Source organism: Prionailurus bengalensis, chromosome A2 (genome assembly GCF_016509475.1).
Source record: "Prionailurus bengalensis isolate Pbe53 chromosome A2, Fcat_Pben_1.1_paternal_pri, whole genome shotgun sequence".
In the NCBI taxonomy this organism is placed as follows: domain Eukaryota; kingdom Metazoa; phylum Chordata; class Mammalia; order Carnivora; family Felidae; genus Prionailurus; species Prionailurus bengalensis.
In genome coordinates, this window is record NC_057348.1 from 123,094,746 (window position 1) to 123,114,216 (window position 19,471).

The following is a 19,471-nucleotide window of genomic DNA, read 5'->3' on the forward strand; positions in this document are numbered from 1 at the left end:
CAAGGGACAGGCCGAGAGAGAGAGAGAAAGAGTCCCAAGCAGGCTCCGCTCTATCAGTGCTTACCCCAATGTGGGGCTCAATCTCACGACTGTGAGATCATGACCTGAGCTGAAATCAAGAGTTGGATGTTTAACCAACTGAGCCACGCAGGCGCTCTGACACTGACATTTCTCATTCAAGTTCGATTAAAAACCAAACGAGCATTCCTGTATCCCTAGCCACTGTTTCCTAAAACCACAAAGATATGTTCCAAGGCTTAAAACAGAGATCTGATGCTTTAATAGTCATCATTCTATATTTTACTGAATTCTGAAGTGAAAAAAAAATTTAATTCAAGATATCACGTATGAAATCATAATATCGTGGAGATATGAAGGGCCATGGCTAAACAAGTGGGAGACACGCACCATTGTCTGCCCTTCTGATTGCCTCAGCCAAAATCATTGAAACACCCGTAACTTGCATCTTAGAGCAATGTTTTGTTTTGTCCTCTTGTAGAATGGTCTCTGTGATGTTGATAGCTACAGAGGCAGCATTATTAATTCTGGAAATAGCTGGCCCAGAGAAGATCCCATGAGTAAAGATGGCATAAACTTTAGTGGCTTTGGTGTAGCATGGCTTGACTGCAGTATATAGCATATGTTGTCCACAAGGATGGCTACCTGATCTTTAATTAAGTACCAGTCCGAATCATGCTGCCCACCTCCATGGTTCTCCTTCTTTCTCTGTGTGCCAAGGCCAACACCACATTCAGTCTGTCCATGAATGATGCAGCCTCCTGCTTTGGGAGAAATGACAACACACATCCTCTGGTCGGCAATATTCTCTTGTTTCTCCATGTGAGTCACTCACAGGGATGGCAAAGAAGTCCTGGATGAGCAGCATGTAGGCCCACGGTAGTGATGTGATCTGCCCCAGCTACTGGAAGCACAGAATTATTTGGGAACATAGTACTTCTGGAGGTCATCCCAGGAAGCAAGTGGGGGAGCAGAGAAGTATGTGACGGGATGTGTTAATGCTGCTATGACAGCTAGGGCTCCACCCCATTGAGATCCCTCCAGGAGACTGAGTAGAACACACCTGAGAATTACCCCTACCGAGAAGCAAGAGAGCTGGAATTTTTATCCATCAGCTCCTGTTCCCGTTAGTCAAGAGTCACTCTTGGGGGCAGTAACTTCCAGGCATAGCATGTGCATGAGGCCAGAGAAAACTTTCAAACAGAATCATGTGCTTGAGTAGGTAATTGATGTGACACAGAAGCTGACCACCCAAGTTAAAAGTGACCTCCATGGTGGTCCAAGGGGCTATTGCAGGGGGCACTGACAGCATCTTTTACAGTTCCCAGAACCCACTCTACAGGCTGACCCCTCAACTTCCACAACTCAACCACAATCTCCTCTCTCAGATGTTCTTGGTGTCTATTTTAACTAGATTTTATCTGGATTGAAACAGTGATGGGGTGGGGAGTGGTTTCCCTGTAGTGTGCATTGGGCTAGCCCCCAGCAATAGTTCAGGAAAGGACAAGACCTAACATGTGTTAAATACCCACTAACCCACCATAGGCCAGATTCTATACATACAAAGACTCAGGGTGATGCTCAAAACAGGCCTATGACATACATAATATCCTCCCAATTCTATATATGTATACATATCCATACACATACACATATACATATGAAAACTGAGACCTGGAGAGACAAGTAACTTTCTCCATCTCGAATGGCTAGAAAGTGACAATGCCAACAAGCAAACCAAGTGTGCTTAACTCCAAAACCTCCTGCCTTTTCCTCCTAACACATAAAGAGAAACCAGAGTCTCTTCACCTCTCAGGAAAAACATTTCCCCTAGATCAAGAGACCCCGCTTAAATAATTCCTGAAAACTTCAGAAAGCTCCAGTTCTCCCAGAGCTTAGCGTGAAATAAACCTGACTGCCCAGCAAAACATCTTTTACTAATACTGAAATTGTACCTGACCCCTGAACTACATAAACCATTCCTTAATACACATCCACTCAACACAAAGCCCTTTACATATCAGGCTTTGAGTTTGTATGAGGAGGAACTGCTGTGGAACAGGCCACAGGACAGAAAGCTACATGACCTCCCTCTAGGGGGACATTTCCCAGAAATTCAGCACCTATTAAGTGGAAAGAATCTGGGTGACGTGTGTGTGGCAGTATTTTCACGGGTCCATCAAGCAACTTTTAAAACACTATGCCCAACACCTTGGTGGCATTTTAGAAAACTTCAGTGCCTTGGCATAGTCTGTCCCCACTACCTGGAATGCTTTTCCCCTTCCTGGGAAAACAACCACTGAAACTCAGCTCAATGATTACCTTTTCTGGAAAGCCTTTCCTGACCCCCTCCTAATGGAGGTGATCACTCTCCCCTTCCCTTTGTGCACCTACAGTCCCCTCTTTCCATTCCACCTCTAGCTGTCCATAGGGGCTCATTTGTGGTCCCCATCGCTATGGAAAATCCCTTAAGATTCTGCAATCTCCACCTGTAGTAATGTGAGCACCCAATCTGGATCTAGAAGAAAACCTGGGCCAAACCGTCCCACTGAGCATATCACTTCTTTCCTGTCCTTTTCTCACCCCTTTGCTGGCACAGGTTGCCTCTTGCCTGACTCAATTTTCTCCACTAATTAAATGTCACACTTCCAGCAGCAATCACCAAGAGATGCTCTCCAGGCAATTCAGTAGAGGCAAAAATAAGGTCCTTCCCATTTCTTACTACCCTCTTGAGATGTTGATGGTGAGGCTGACTATAACTAATGACAAATAATAGGGTTGCCATGAGGAAGTATTAATGTGGCCCATGGCTCAAGGAGCAGCAATTAGGAGACAAAATGCCTTCCTTGCTTCCCACTCCCACCCCCTCCCCCGTCCACATGTTCCAAAAGCTAATGTATTCATCCCACTGTATCACACTTAGGAGATCCTTCCTATCTTTCTGGCCAAGCAGGGAGCTTCTGAAAGGCAGACACAAAGTAAGTGCTCGACAAATGTTAGCTTTATTAATGAATTAATGATAACTATGAACAAAATTTGAAATCTCCCTGCTTCTTTCATTCCAAACTTAAAACTAATTGCTTTGTAAGTTCAGCCATTTTCTGATTAATAAAGGCCACTTTCTCAGTCTCATCCTAAAAATAAAAAAGCTTCCTACTCTGTTGCCACCACTTAATTCAACAAATATCTTTCGAGTCCCTTTGCCCAAGCACTGTGCTTTGTGATAAAAACTTCAAAGATAACTAAGAGCTCAATTCTCAGAGGAAATGTTATGGACTAAGTGGCAGGTAGCTTAAATTGTTGAAATGGAATTGCTGTGATGGAAAAATGATAAAAAAATAAGTTGATCCAGAGTCTCTTTAAATAGTAGTGATAACTACTGCCATTTATTGAGCACTTACTATATGATTGAAACTATACTGGATGCTTTACATATATTATCTTCGTTAATTTTTACAATTCTAAGAGGTGGTTATTCTTCCCAAATTACAAATGAGCGAATTGAGGCCAAAGACAGTAAGTAGCCACCTAAATTCACACAACTAATAAAGGATTGATTGGGATTAGAGTCCAGGTAAATCTGATTCTGGAGCCCTTGTTTTTATCTACATTATACTTAAGTTTTTTACAGTAAAAAAAAGGGCACCTCAAGTAGAAAATGTGAATGAAAACAGATTCCTCTTTGTCAAAAATCAGTGTAAAATAATAACAATTCAACCCTTTACCTACCCTTGTGGTGTGATTCAACAGTAAGTACAGCAGAGTGGAAGCCCAGAAACCTCACTTTGAAGCTGGATTTGAGAAAAACACAAAAGCCTGGACTTTAGCAACAAACTGCCTGTTCCACAATGCACTCTGGTGGCCAGTTGGTGTCATTCATGGTTATTTTTAAATTTAAGAATGAGAGGGACACCTGGGTGGCGCAGTCGGTTAAGCGTCCGACTTCAGCCAGGTCACGATCTCGCGGTCCGGGAGTTCGAGCCCCGTGTCAGGCTCTGGGCTGATGGCTCAGAGCCTGGAGCCTGTTTCCGATTCTGTGTCTCCCTCTCTCTCTGCCCCTCCCCCGTTCATGCTCTGTCTCTCTCTGTCCCAAAAATAAATAAACGTTGAAAAAAAAAATTTTTTTTTAATTTAAGAATGAGATTGTCAGGGTCAACCTTGGATAAAGTAGATTAAATCTGGGGCGCCTGGGTGTCTCAGTAGGTGAAGCATCTGACTTTGGCTCAGGTCATGATCTCATGGTCTGTGAGTTTGAGCCCCGTGTCAGGCTCTGTGCTGAAAGCTCAGAGCCTGGAGCCTGCTTCAGATTCTGTGTCTCCCTCTCTCTGTTCCTCCTCCACTCGCACTCTGTCTCTCTCTCTCTCAAAAATAAATAAAGATTTAAAAAAAAAAGTAGATTAAATCTGTCAAAATGTTTCAATATTTAGCCCTTATTCTGTTTTTGATACTTGGAAACAACCACCTTCAAATAGTTTCCTCTGTCTTATTCCCATTAGTCTGACTGCTAGTCTAACACAGGACTTACTTATTAAGTAGTAATCAATTACTAGTTAATTAATTTCAGTAAGAAACATTGAGGAATACAAAAACTTGTGGGTTAAAGTGGAAGGATGAACAGGATATTTGCAACAGGTCTTGGATAGTCACCACATAAAATATTTAGTAAAAACGGAGGAAAATGTAACTTTATCAAAGCTCAAGATTAACAACATTAGAAATGGAACTAGTCGACGTAATGTGCAATGAGATGCACTCGGAAGGATACCATTCCTCCAGTGACACACGTCAGAAATGCACACCCTGAGCTTACTCATGAGGAGACAACAAACAAATCCAATTTGAGGAATCTTTTACAATGGCTAGTCTGCAACCTTCAGAAATGTTGGAGTCATAAAAGTTAAGGAAAGACTGAAGAACTGTTAAATTGAAGGAGATTGGAGAAACCTGACAACTGAATACAGCACATGATCCAGGCCTAGATCCTTTTGCCATGAACACTGTTATGGCAACTGATGAAAGTTGAGTCGGGTCTGAGTGTTTCTGATTCCTGCAACTTTTCTTCAGTGAGTCTGAATATATATATTTTATAAAATACGATTTTATTTTACAAAATACAGTTTTGTAAAGTGTATATTTACAATGTATATTTTACAAAATACAATTTGAAAAATAAAAAGCCCCCTGCATAGGCATCCCTCTTTTGACTTATAATAATTTCACTAACATTCTTCTCATGTTCAATCCTAGAAGATCTCATATTTCCTTTACAATAAGGGTCCCCCTTTTTTTTAACTGATAGAAATCTACCACACCTCTGTGGGTGAAGCTGCAGTTTTGTACCCTGAAATCTAAAGATATGATTAGAACTTGTGTAATCAACAAATCAACGCTCAAGAAAGAAATTGAGACCACCTGGATGGGAAGTGACCCCCAAACCTATGGACAAATTCCTCCTTGGTCCAAAGTCCAACATTTGAGGCAGCAGATGAATCATTGCCTACCATGGCTTGGCACTAACAATGTAAACTAGAACTCCACCAGTACTCCATAGCACACAGGGAACTTAGCTGCCTTGCAGTTTAAATGCAGCAAAAACTGTTCTCTCCACTAACACAACCACTAACATATACAGATTCTCTATCATCAGATCCTTGCTTTAGTCACACCTGCTTTAAAAGCTGTATCTGCACCAATCTACACTCTAAGGTATGGGGATAAGCTTAGGAACCCCCCAGGTTTACACCAATGGGTTGACAAGGCATAAAGAAATACAAATTCAGGAAATGCTCACACCTGAGTTTGGGTAAACCAGATTGGCACCCCAAGGATAGGCGGTGCAAAGGCACCCCAAAATAGTGAGGGGGTGCAGAGCCCCCAGAATAGAGAGAGGCAAAGACCTAAAATAGGAACAGGCGCAAAGGTGCCCAATACATAGGTGTATGAAATAAACAAGATTAGATGTTCAGGGTGGAAGCACCCCCAATTTAGTACTGTAGCAGAAAAGCTGTTTTCACAGGATAGGGCCAGGTTAGGTAAATTGGTGAATTGGACTATGTACCGCTGTGCTGCAGGCAAAGCAGCCCAGAGCAGAGATGGTTAACCAAAGAAAAGGTGCCTTATTCACCCTGAGGTTATTTCCCCTATCTGTCTCATCCACTAGGCTAGCTAAGATAAACAGAGGTGCTGCCTCATATCTGCTGTAAACAACCTTCAACCCAACTGCCCGGTGCCTGGATTTTGTTTTGTATTAACCCAAACCCCTAACCCCAAATATCTTCAAGACCCCCTTTCCCTCACGTTCACAAGTTAATGTTCACAGATTCATTGTCTCTTTGTGCACGTCCATCGCCATGTTTGTAAGCCTTCTGATCCTAATAAAAATGGGGGAAGGACCCTTATTCGGGGCTCTTGTCTGTTCCCAGACATTAGCCATCTCTCGCTTTTCATCTTGCATTTCGCTCTCTTGCTAGGCAAGAGAGAACTTTAGAGTCTACGACACTAAGGCTGTGGGTCTCAAGCTTTGATGAGGATTAGAATTAGCTGGGGAATTGGGGAACGCCATAAAAATACACAGGCCCAAGGCCCTATCCCACTTCAATAAGCCTGGACCTCTGTGTTCTTTACTGGCTCTCCAAGTGATTCTGATAGCAGTTTTCAAACCAAAATTTGAGAAAAACTTACACAAGTCACCAATGCCAGCATAGCTTCTGCCTTTGCTGCCCTCATTTTTGCTGAGGCCTCACCATCACTTTAGGGCCCAGCACATGCAGCCCTGCCTCCAGAGAGGAAACAACACCTGTGTAAAAACAGCCACTCACCAGCAACCTGCCAAAGTGAAAATCCTATATGGCCAACACCTAACACGAGAACATTTCAGCTTCAAACCAACCATTCTGCTCTACTGGAATACTCACAGTATTTTCTTCCCCAATTTTATTGTCTAGACACAGTGCTCCTCACCCATGCATCAAACATGAGGGAATTTTAAAGGGCCCAATAAATAGTATCTCTATTGTAGAACAGTGGTTCTTAACCATGGGTGATTATTTTGCTCTCAGTTGATAATTGGCACCATCTGGAGCCATTTTTGTCACAACTGGGGAAAGGGAAGAAGAGGAAGGATGCTACTGGGATCTAGTGAATAGAGCCAGGGATGCTGCTAAAGATCCTACAATACACAGGACAGCCCCTACAACTAAGAGTTACCCAAAAATGTCGAGACCCTTATTTAGGGTAGTACCCATTCTAAACGAATTGCAGCATTAAGACAAAAACAGCAGCAGATGGGAGGCCTACCATCATCTTTATTACTGTTAAGACTAGATTAAGAGGTATCATTTACCCATAGACTAGTGAACTTCCTGTTACTGAACCCCAGAAATAGACTCATCTACCTTGCCGACTAAGTAATTGTATGCCTCTCTAAGTGAGGTCAGGCTTCTCTAAAACTCCTAGCATGTTGGAACTAAGAACATGTGCTCCTTGAAGGCTGATTCTTAGGGGGGAAAATGAAGAGTGGAGTATGACCACCCATTTCCCATAGGATAGTGAATAAAAGGGTGAAAAGGGGGCACTATTACATTTGACCCCCCTCCAAAGAGAAAAAATAACAGGAGAAAAGCATTCCCCAACAAGGGTCAGAAGTGGCGAGTTGGGGCAACAGACTCCCAGTAGCTCCTGAGAACCAACTGCTAAATCAAGTTTGCAAGCTTGTGGTTAAACCCTTGGCAGCTTGAAATCAGCCACAGTAGGAGTATTTATACCGGGTGAGGGTGGGGGAGGCACAAAGCAGTGCTTTGTTTTGGAAAATAAATTTGGATTGAAAAATAAAGAGGGGCACCTGCCTGGTTCAGTCAGTGGAGCATGCAACTCTTGACCTCAGGGTTGTGAGTTCGCGCCCCACTTTGGGTGTAAGGATTACTTAAAAATAAAATGTTAAAAAGAAATTTTTTAAGAAAAAAAAAAAAAGGTGGATCCTTTTTTTTTTTTAATTTTTTTTTTCAACATTTATTTATTTTTGGGACAGAGAGAGACAGAGCATGAACGGCAGAGGGGCAGAGAGAGAGGGAGACACAGAATCGGAAACAGGCTCCAGGCTCTGAGCCATCAGCCCAGAGCCCAACGCGGGGCTCGAACTCACGGACTGCGAGATCGTGACCTGGCTGAAGTCGGACGCTTAACCGACTGCGCCACCCAGGCGCCCCGGTGGATCCTTTTTTGTTGTGGAAACACTAAAATTGAAGATGGATGCAAGATTTAAAGGAAACAAAAATAACAAAACTATATCTAATCATAGCAAAGAGGGTCTTTCTAATCCATGTGTACCGATGATAAAAATCATAAAGGATGAGATCAACACATGACTACATAAAAACACATTTACGCCAAAAAAAAAAAAAAAAGTACAAAAAATAGACAAATTATATACCCGGGAAATTACCTGAAAAATACATGACTAAGAGTAAACTCTTTAACAATTCTTACAAATTAGTAAGAAAAAGACAAGCATCTCAATGGCAAAAGCCTCAGAAGTAATTCACAAAATACAAAGGAGTTCAAAATAATGAAAACTTTAAACATACTAGGTTTTGCCTATCACAGTGGCAAAGCGAGATGGTAGAGCATAGCCAACATTGGTAAGTATATAGAGTACTATGGAAAAAAATACCATGAAAAACTGCTGGCAAAGTGTAGGATGGTACAAACTTTTTATTGGCAACACTATAACCTTTGACCTCACATTATGAATTTCTTCTAAGAAAAATAAAAATGTAGGGGCACCTGGGTGGCTCAGTCAGTTGAGCCTCCGACTTCAGCTTGGGTCATAATCTCACAGCTCATGATTTTGAGCCCTTTTTCGGGCTCTGTGACGGCTTGGAGACTGGAGCCTGCTGTGTCTCCCTCTCTCTCTGCCCCTCCCCCACTCACTCTGTCTCTCTCTCAAAAACAAACACTGAAATTTTTTTTAAAAAAATAGAAAAGAAAAATATATATAGACTACTATGGGCAATAATAAAAATCAGCTAAATTATGGTAAATCATTTAATGAAATACAATGCAAACATTAATGTTACTGAAATGACATGGAAAGATGTGCACCACTTAAATTTTTTAAAAAAGTCTTTCAACGTTTTTTTTTTTTTTTTTGGGACAGAGAGAGACAGAGCATGAATGGGGGAGGGGCAGAGAGAGAGGGAGACACAGAATCAGAAACAGGCTCCAGGCTCTGAGCCATCAGCCCAGAGCCCGACGCGGGGCTCGAACTCACGGACCGCGAGATTGTGACCTGGCTGAAGTCGGACGCTTAACCGACTGCGCCACCCAGGCGCCCCTTAAAAAAGTCTTAAATGGGGCTACAGAATGGTGTATTCAGGATGAGCACGTTTTTGTAAAAATAATGTGTATGAGAGTGTACTGAGAAAGTCTAAGAAGGTATACAGCAAAGTGTAATGAATATTTTCCTTTTTACTTATCTCCATTTCTACAATGTGCATGTTACCTATATATTTTGTCTTTTATTATTGAAGTATAGTTGATATACAATAGTTATACTAGTTTCAGGTGTACAACATAATGGTTCAACAATTCTAAACATTACACTATGCTCACCACTATAAGTGACTACACCATCTGTCATCATGTTATTATAATATTGACAATATTCCCTATGCTGTTACTTTCCATCTCCGTAACTTATTTTATAACTAGAAGTTTGTTTGTTTTGGGGGGGGGGAGTTTGGGGGGTTGTTTTTTGTTTTTTTGAGAGTGAGTGCATGCATGAGGGGCAGAGAGAGGGAGCAAGAGAGAGAATCCCAAACAGGCTCCACCCTATCAGAGCAGAGCCGGACGCAGGGCTCAAACTCAGGAACTATGAGATCATGACTTGAGCTGAAGTCAAGAGTCAGACCCTTAACCGACTGAGCCACCCAGGTGCCTGCCCCAGTTTGCTTGTTTTTAACAGGAGTTAATGGAACTTAAGTTCGATAGAAAAATCATTTCAAAGCATCAAGAGTTTAAATGGAATTCTGTAAGTAATCATTTCAGGTTTTTCAAACACAACTGTTCAAAATCAAAGTGTGTCATTTTGTTTGGAACAATTTTTGAGAATCAAATGGTCACGTACCTAAGAAAATGGACATAAAATGACAGGAAAGCAAGTGACAAAATAACTACAATACTTGTTACACTGGCTATTGCAGCACAAAAAATAAAATGACAATTAACCAAAAACATTTTTATTTTCGTCTTCAAAGAACAAACTGTTCTTCTTTTTCCAAGATAATAATGATTAATTTACAAAAATGGGCATTTACAATGCATCTTCAAAACATTTCCCTTCAACGGGAAACTTAGATTTACAGAATCCAAACATTAAAAGGTTAAAAAAAAAATTCTATTTTGTTGTCATTATAAAACTAAACAGAGTTAAGTCAAGGAAATCCATTCATACTTCAGGTCCTTCTCCTCCAGGAACCAGCTGCATAGAAGGAAAAAGAGTTTATTAATAACACCACCACCCGCACCATCTAAAAACCCTTCCTCATCAATCCAAGCCACTTGCACCTCTCTGCACCTCCCTCACATTCCCATTTTCTCCGGGTCATCACTTCTGTTTACAGTTCCCAACATCATCAATCAATACTCAGAGTCTAAACAATGATTCTTGACAAACTAAAAGATTAAATAGCCCAAGCAAACTAACTTTTAAGCCTAAAGTCATCTCCAGCAGCTCAGCTTTAGAGCCTTGATCACGAGAGCATCTCCTTCCCAACTTAAGCGCCAATGAGACATGAACATCTCATCAAGCAAGGTAATCTGTAATCCTTGCCCCACAAAAATGCGCTAACATCTAAATAAAACAGCTTTACTGTGTCTTACCATTGTTATATTATTTCCATTTAACAAAATCTGATCTAATTTAGTGATCCTTCTTCCTTCTGGTGTGATTTCACTAAATGAAGAGATAAAATAGAGTCAGGATAAACGATGATAATCAAAGCCAACATTTTGACCCCTAAAAAGGTTTTTCCTGGGGCGCCTGGGTGGCGCAGTCGGTTAAGCGTCCGACTTCAGCCAGGTCACAATCTCGCGGTCCGTGAGTTCGAGCCCCGCATCAGGCTCTGGGCTGATGGCTCAGAGCCTGGAGCCTGTTTCCGATTCTGTGTCTCCCTCTCTCTCTGCCCCTCCCCCGTTCATGCTCTGTCTCTCTCTGTCCCAAAAATAAATAAACGTTGAAAAAAAAAATTTAAAAAAAAAAAAAAAAAGGTTTTTCCTGTATATAAATGAATGTGAGGTCAAGCAATTACATCAGTAGTTTTAAGGGGCAATGGTTATTGACTGAATGATGTACATTCTTCCCCAAAGGCAACACAGTGAACTGACTGGCTTAAGATCCACACTCACTGGGACTGACCTTCATAAAAGCTGAAACTTGCCAAAGAGATCAAATATGAAATGAAATATTTACTAGCCTCCCTTTTTTACTATTACTTACCACTAATCCCTATCTGTTAAACAAATCTTTAATCAATTCAATTTTGAAAGCAGTTACTAGTCATGATCTTTGTAACTAATATAATGGAACAAGCATTTACATTTTATGCTATACATAGTTAAATGCTCTTATTATCAGTACCTTGATTTGCTTCAGCCCAAATATTCCTGGCAGTTTTGAATATTTTTTACTTTAAAGCTCTGTCTCCATTAACTTCCTAACAATTCATTAATAATTACATCATGGTTATAACTGTGTTCCAATTTTACTAGCATCCAATTTTATCAGTAGATAAAATTTCTACCTTCAAGGTATTTCTAACAGGCAATGTTTTCCCACAAATCATTTTCAACTCATTAATACTAAAATTACTTTAAAGAAAGATTTCCCCCAATTCTTTAATTTTTTAACACTACTCACAACTCAGTGACATCCTCCAGTACCATATCTGAAATTTGGTGTTAAGAAAATAAATATACCAGGTTGAATTTACTCTGGCTTCTGCCTTTATTCAGTTTTAGTTACAATGTTTAACACAATAGCTCAAATGCAAAATACATGTCAGTGGTAGGAACTTTACCTTCTTTCAGTATATGCACCTCTTAAAACACCATCACAAGTTCCCTGAGAATAAATTTTTATTATAATAATCAGTAAGAATTGACTGTTGATACTCTTACTTCTGTTCTTAAATACTGAAGAAAAACCCACACCACCACCACCTTTTAAAAGGATACTGACAAAGTCATCAAATCCCAAAAGTGTGCCAACAATCTCTTTATCACTCTTCATCACAATGTGAATTCTTGATCCTATACATTTGTCCACAAGTTCTATATTAAAAAAAAAAAAAGAAAGAAAGAAAGAAAAAAGAAAAAAAGAGGGGGTAGAGAAAAAAAGATTATTTTACCATTACTTCAACAAATATTTAACTGTCTACTGGCACTTGTTCCTTGCATGCGGTGAAAGATAAACCGGGAAAAGTATTCATCCAAAAATTGTACATCTTATACTACATAGCTCTGTTGCATAATCAACAGAAAAATTTTCTGTATTCACTACTTACCTCTCCTTTGTTGAAATTTATCACAGTCGTGGTTTTATGTTATTGTAGGTTGTTTGATTAACCTATGAACCTCCTCCCCCTCAGAGCCTAAACCCCGTTTTCGCATGTCTATTTCCCCAATGGGCAATGCCTGACATATACTAAGTATTCAAAAAGAGTCTGTCGAATGAAGAAATGAAAACTTTTAAATCATGGCCACCTCCGATAACTCAAATGAACCCTTTAGCTACAAAATACTGGAAGAGAGAGGCACAACCGTCTTTACCAGAGATTTCTTCCTGTCATTTCTGTGCTCTGAACGCAGTTGAGTTTAGCTGACTTAGCATTACTTGGCATGATGTTTATTTACTTGTCCAGTGTTCTATCTCTTCCAATGCTATGTGCTATTTGAAACCAATGGATGTGATTTAAATTTGCCGAATAGTGCCCAGCCATTGCGTCTAGTGCACACAGCCTCAGTGACAAAACTAGTTTCCAGATCTCCCTTTTAGGCTCATTCCAGACGCCAGTGCTTCTCTCAAGAACCAGCCAGACTAACTGCAGGGTCTAATCCGGAGCCTAAATACCAAGTTGAGGAGTGGGTAGGCTACCCATGACTGTAGAGGCGAGCCCACAACAAAGAAGGCCGAGGACACATTCACTAACCGTGGACCTTTTTGGGTGACGGTTTGGTTGGGGAGTCACAAGTTCCCGCCTCAAGAACTCCTACCACGCTTAAAAGGCATGAGCGGTTGGGGAAAGCAGAGACTTGGGAGCTTAGAAACCAGCCCCGGAAAAGTAAAGCAGTTGTTCCGACACAACTCCCTAACACTCGGCTAAGGGCTACTTCGGCTGCAGACCCTCGGCCCCCAATGCTTAGCTTGAGCTCTCCGGGTCCCTCTCCATACAGGACAACCATTACCTAGAGGAAGCAGCTGCGACGGGTTAGTAGTAGCGTTCGCCGCCATGGCTACGCCGGAAGTGGCCTGCGTGCATCGACGTTAGGACGGCGAGTTTGAAAGAGCGCGCTTCCGCTCTCACCCCCCAACCCGCGGAGTCCGGGCAGGCTCTACCAATCTGAGGCCGAACATGCGATCCAGCCAGTCCACGCGAGTCGAGCCCAGTCAGTTCTTTCCGCGGTCCTGAGATCTCGGGAAGTATTTCTGTCCACGGGAAGTGGTGCGGCCTCAGCAGATATCTGCATTCCCCAGGCAGTTTCCGACAGACTTTAAAGGTACTGCCTTGTGAATAAATTCTTCCTGAACCTGAAAGGTTTTGCAAATTAGGAAAGCCTTTGAGTCGTCTTATTTTATCCTATAAAGTTGCATCTCATCTCAAGTCAGGATCTTTTGTCGGACCAAATCAATTCGTTTTTTCCCGCCACCAATTCACTGTGTTACAATTTTTGTAAAAACTGTTTTCTAAAGAATCAACCGCTTTTAAAAGTCCAGTGAATTGAAAACCCACAACCAGCATTTATTTTTAACTTTTCTAGGGTGGAAATTTAAAATACGTTTTCTTTTTCTTTCTGCTACTTTATTTAATTAATAGGAGTCTAATTTATTTTAGACTTTGTATTCACTTTCAACAGATACTTACTGTTTTGTCTAACAAGCAACCACCAGATGTCACTCTTTGTTAAGGCCATCACACCTAGAAAACCTTAATGCTTTTTAACTTGTTTTGAAAAAAAGTTTTTTTTACATTTATTTATTTTTGAGAGAGCGCAAGCGGAGGAGGGGCAGAGAGAGAAGGAGACAAAGAGTCTAAAGCAGGCTCCAGGCTCTGAGCAAGCATTCAGCACAGAGCGGGATGCGGGGCTCGAACCCACTAATGGTGAGATCATGACCTGAACCTAAGCCAGACACTTAACCCCCTAAGTCACCCAGGCACCTCTGCACTTGTTTTGAAAAGAATAGAAAGCAGACAAATTCTCTGCCTTAAGTCTGTTTTGTTTGTGTCCCAGGAACTTAAAGCCGAGGAGTCTAAACAGGAGAGAGCAGAAAGAACATCACGCATTCATACAACAGATAGTTGTGATGCAGCCATCATTAATAGTGTGCATTAGTTACACACTAGTTGGCATTTCGCTGAGTATAAAATTTACAAAACAGAATTACAAGGTCTTCCCTTGTAGGAGCTTAAGGATGAATGGGGGAGGAAGACTACTAACAAACATTATGTACAAGAAACAAGAAATTTAATACAAACTAAATTATAGCAATATAATATAAAAAATATATATAAAGCAAATCCTAGAGAACTAGAGATCCTTGGTATGGTTTAAGGCAAATATCAACAAGAAGGGTTCAGAAGCAGATGGGTCCTTCAGTTCAAAGCTTCCTAGGGTTCAGCCTTCTAAATACCAACCCAATTCTGGCTTTTTTGCATTTCATAAATACTGAGCACTTACTATGTGCCAGAAAACTTTCAAATACACTTAATCCTAATTTTTATGACTATCCTGTGAGACAAGTGTTCGAATGGAGTTCCTCATACTCAGAGAGGTTAAATAACTTGCCCACTGGTCACATAGTTTGGGAAGTTTCACAAAGGAATTGACAGAAGGCTAGTCTTAGGAGATAAGTAAGAATTGGGTAGGCAGAAAAGGGGTAGAAGCAGCATTCCAAACAGAGGGAACACTGTGTGCAATTGGCATATGTCCACCACCAAAACTCTCACTTCACTTTTATGTAAATCTTAACATACTTCCTCTAAGTTCGGCATAAAACTCTTACCTTCCCAAATGTTTTCCCTATTACTTCATTTTATTTTATTGGACTTAACGATGTTCTGCTACCAAATTATGGTAAAATGCTGCTCATCCTTCAAAACCCTGCTCAAAGGTACCTGGGTGGTTCAGTCGGTTAAGCATCTGACTCTTCATTTCAGTTCAGGTCATGATCTCATGGTTCATGATTTTGAGCCCCGTGTTGGGCTCTGTGCTGACAGCATGGAGCTTGCTTGGGATTCTCTCCCCACCCCCCCCTTCTCTGCCCTTCCCCAGCTCATGCTCTCTCTCTCTCAAAATAAATAAACATAAAAAAAAAAAAAAGACCTTGCTCAAATGTGACCACCTCTGTGAAGCTTTTCTGACTTGCAGACTTGATAGGCTCTTTCATTGTCCCATGACAACTTCAATAGTTCTCAGAAGGCTCTCAACGTATTCTCCTATAATTCTTTGCAGAGGGTTACCTCCCTCCCCAAAGACTCTGGAGTTCCTCTATGTCAAGAATTTTGGGAAGCTATAGAGTACAGTAATTAAATTCATTGGTTCTGAGGGGTGCCTGGGTGGCAAGGTTCATTGAGTGTCTGACTCTTGATTTTGGCTCAGGTCATAATTTCAGAGTCATGGGATGTAGACCCAAGTCGGGCTCCTTGTGGAGCCTGCTTGGGATTCTCTCTCTCTCTCTTTCTCTCTTTCCCTCTGCCTCACTCCCCTGCTCTCTTTCTGTCTCTCAAATAAATAAAATGCAAAAAATGTATATATATTTTTAATTCGTTGGTTCTGAAATTACATGACTTTGGTTCAAATCCTTTCCCTACCACAATTCCTTCTAGTTAATTTGACCTTCAGGAAGTTATTTAACACAAGTGTCAATTTACCCTCTGGAAAAAAATGAGGATGATAGTATCTACTTTAGGATTGTTGTGAAGATTAAATGAAATGATCCATGAAAAGTGACCAGCTGAGGACACAGTGCTTATTCATTAAATGTGAGCTATTATTGCTTATCTTTATTTCCTAATACTTATTAACATGATGGGTGGCTTCGAGTGAGTGCTACAAACGCTAGCATTGCTGGCTGGCTTCACATATATCTTGTTTTTATAACCAGACATAGACAATGGGGGGGGGCAGAGGAAGAGGGATAGAGAATCTCAAGCAGGGTCTATGCTGTCAGCACAGCCGCACTTGGGGCTCAATCCCACAAACCATGAGATCATGACCTGAGCTGAAATCTAGAGTTCAACACTTAACGGACAAACCACCCAGGTGCCCCTTAAATTTCTTTTTAAATGTCTTTTGATGCACTGTGCCTACCACAGTTCCAGGTACACTGTAGGGTCTAATGAATGTTCTTTAAATTGATTCCATTTATTCATCCCCATCAATATCCTCCTTAACCTTCATAGGATTCTAAAGACAAAGTAATGCCAAATTTGTTTGTGACACCCTTTTCCTTCCCTGGTTTTCTTTTCTATTTCTATCCTTGTTTTGTTTTCACGATACCATAATGAGAATAGGGACCAAATTCAAGACATTGTCCCTATGTGATAAAGTTTACAATTCAGGAAAAATTTGCTTTGAGAAAGTCAATACTTTAAGTTTCCATTAGCAATTTTCAATACTATTGATAAAGAATAAAGTCTCTTTATACTCTGAAAAAGGAAATATGGTTCATTTACACAGTAGAGTTAATGGGGATTGCTTTAGAGTGGTTTTATTTTATCATGTTCTCTCTTGAGGCAAGAGGCAAAAAGAAACAACAGTCCAATTCCAGATGGAGAGTTCATTTTTAATGAACTTAAAAACATGTCATAGCTCTGTGTCTCCAGGGTTTTTCCCCCCTTAGCCCTTACTTACAGAGCTAACATAAAATAGAATCTATAATTCATCATAAAATATATATAACCAAAAGAGGCTCTTCAACTTACTATGTGTTCAGAAAAACTTTTCTAATTTTTCTCCTCTAGATAAATGTTATCATAAAAATACAAACAAAAGTTTCCTTTCAGAATAATGTTCAGAAAGTATTGTTATCTCAAATTACTCACAATCTTGATAATATTCTTCCAAAATTTTAAAATAAGAGAAATTTCTGGGTTTTTTTTTCTCAATAGATATTTGTCCTTAAAAACAGTATCTTGTTAGTGAATTCATTCTATATTAATACAACTTATTCAAAAACCAATATAAGGGGCCCCTGCGTGGCTCAGTTGGTTAAGCATTCGACTCTTGATTTCAGCTCAGGACATGATCTTAAGGTCATGATCTCATGGTTGTGAGACCAAGCCCCACATCTGGCTCTGTGATGGAAGTGGAACCTGCTTAAGATTCTCTCACTCCCTCTCCTTCTGCCCCTCCCGTTTGCGTGAGCTACTGCTCTCTCATTCTTAAAAAAAAAAAAAAAAAAAAAAAAAAAAAAAACCCACACACAATGTAAAAGTTATTCTAAAATTTTTTAATGTTTTTGTTTTGTTTTGTTGGGGAGAGAGACAGTGCAAGCAGGGGAGGGGCAAAGAGAGAGGGAGATACAGAATCCGAAGCAGGCTCCAGGCTCGGAGCTATCAACACAGAACCTGATGTGGGGCTCAAACTCTGGAACTGTGAAATCATGACCTGATCCGAAGTTGACGCTCAACTAACTGAGCACCTAGGCACCCCTAAAAATTATTATTCTAGATGGACCAGTCTGTATATTTAGAGGTGGAAAAAAATTCTGCAAATTCCGTTGCTCATTTTCTCTCCCGAATTTCCCAGTAACATACTTTTTAAACATTTAAGCAACCAAATAGTTATGAATAAATGATGTAGTCTTAGCTGGATTGTCTAGGATGCAAAGTGATATTTATAAAGCTGTTACTGGGTCTCCTGCACAATGAATTAAACAATTGGTGTTCACTGCAGGTGTAAAGTTTTTTGTTTTTGTTTTTTTAATTTTTTTTAAAAATATTTTTTATTTATTTTTGAGACAGAGAGAGACAGAGCATGAACAGGGGAGGGGCAGAGAGAGAGACACACAGAATCTGAAGCAGGCTCCAGGCTCTGAGCTGTCAGCACAGAGCCCAACGCAGGGCTCGAACTCACAGACAGTGAGATCATGACCCGAGCTGAAGTCGGATGCTTAACTGAGCCACCAACGCGCCCCAGGTGTAAAGTTTTAAGATGCCCTGCCCTTAAATCTTTTTAAAAAGTTTGTTCAATTGGGGACACCTGGGTGGTTCAGTCGGTTAAGTGTCTGACTTGGGCTAAGGTCATGATCTCAAAGTTGGCTACAGCTCAGAGCCTGGGGCCTGCTTTAGATTGTTTCTCTCTCTCTCTCTCTCTCTCTCTCTCTCTCTCTCTCTCTCTCTCTCTCTCTCTCTCTCTCTCTCGCTTACCCTGCCCCTCCCCCACTCATGCTCTGTCTCTCTCAAAAATAAATATTTAAAAAAAATAAAAAAGATTGTTCGAGTTTAATTTTGGCTATGCCAATTGTGGAAAATATTGAGACAAATGAAAGAAAACAGTAATATATTCTGCATACAAGGAATAATATAGTTTTACACATAGTTCTGAACCAACACCAAGAATATTGCAATATAATAAAGAAATGAAAACTTTCTATAGTATTGTTTTTAAATGTTTATTTATTTATTTCTGAGAGACAGAGACTGAGCACCAACAGGGGAGGAGCAGAGAGAGAGGAAGACACAGAATCCGAAACAGGCTCCAGGCTCCGAGCTGTCAGCACAGAGCCCGATGCGGGCCCGAACCCACAGACCGTGAGATCATGACCTGAGCCGAAGCCGGACGCTCAACCGACTCAGCCACCCAGGCGCCCCTCTATAGTATTTTTATTAGCATTAAAACACTTGTACTGAATCATAGAAAAATAACTTAATTACAGGAAGCCTACTGTTTTTCGCAGCTTTACTTCAATTAAGTTCTTAAATTACAAGGTCAGGAGTGTAAAATATCAACTGCCAACGTTGTCTAAACTAAGGGATATGCACGAATAATGACAAACTTCACAGCCAATTATTGCAGTAATCTCAAATTCTATTTGAAGTAGGCCCCTACCTATCCTTTAGTTTTTAAAAATAAAATTGAAGTAGTACAATACAGTCAGTAAGGAAATTAAGAATCCTGGTGACAATAGATGATATATATTTTGTACTGACCAGAGTACTAAACCCAGAAAAAGAAT

At 40.6% G+C, this 19,471-nt stretch overlaps 1 protein-coding gene, 1 long non-coding RNA gene and 1 pseudogene across 2 annotated transcripts; 1 reads left to right on the top strand and 2 right to left on the bottom strand.

Annotated features, from left to right (window-relative positions):
- Nucleotides 1–385: 385 nt before the first annotated feature.
- Nucleotides 386–1,408, bottom strand: LOC122488292 (annotated as a pseudogene).
- An 8,829-nt stretch (nt 1,409–10,237) lies between these two features.
- On the bottom strand, nt 10,238–13,596 carry LSM5 (LSM5 homolog, U6 small nuclear RNA and mRNA degradation associated). The gene is made up of 5 exons (XM_043589213.1): nt 13,480–13,596; nt 12,250–12,345; nt 11,933–11,960; nt 10,897–10,969; nt 10,238–10,495 (listed from the first exon to the last, which is right to left on the bottom strand). The coding sequence occupies exons 1-5, from the start codon at nt 13,523–13,525 to the stop codon at nt 10,463–10,465; spliced, it is 276 nt and encodes a 91-aa protein (XP_043445148.1). The 5' UTR covers nt 13,526–13,596; the 3' UTR covers nt 10,238–10,462.
- On the top strand, nt 10,936–13,350 carry LOC122488077. The gene is made up of 2 exons (XR_006298556.1): nt 10,936–11,040; nt 11,284–13,350. It is a non-coding gene; the product is annotated as an uncharacterized LOC122488077 (long non-coding RNA).
- Nucleotides 13,597–19,471: the final 5,875 nt, after the last annotated feature.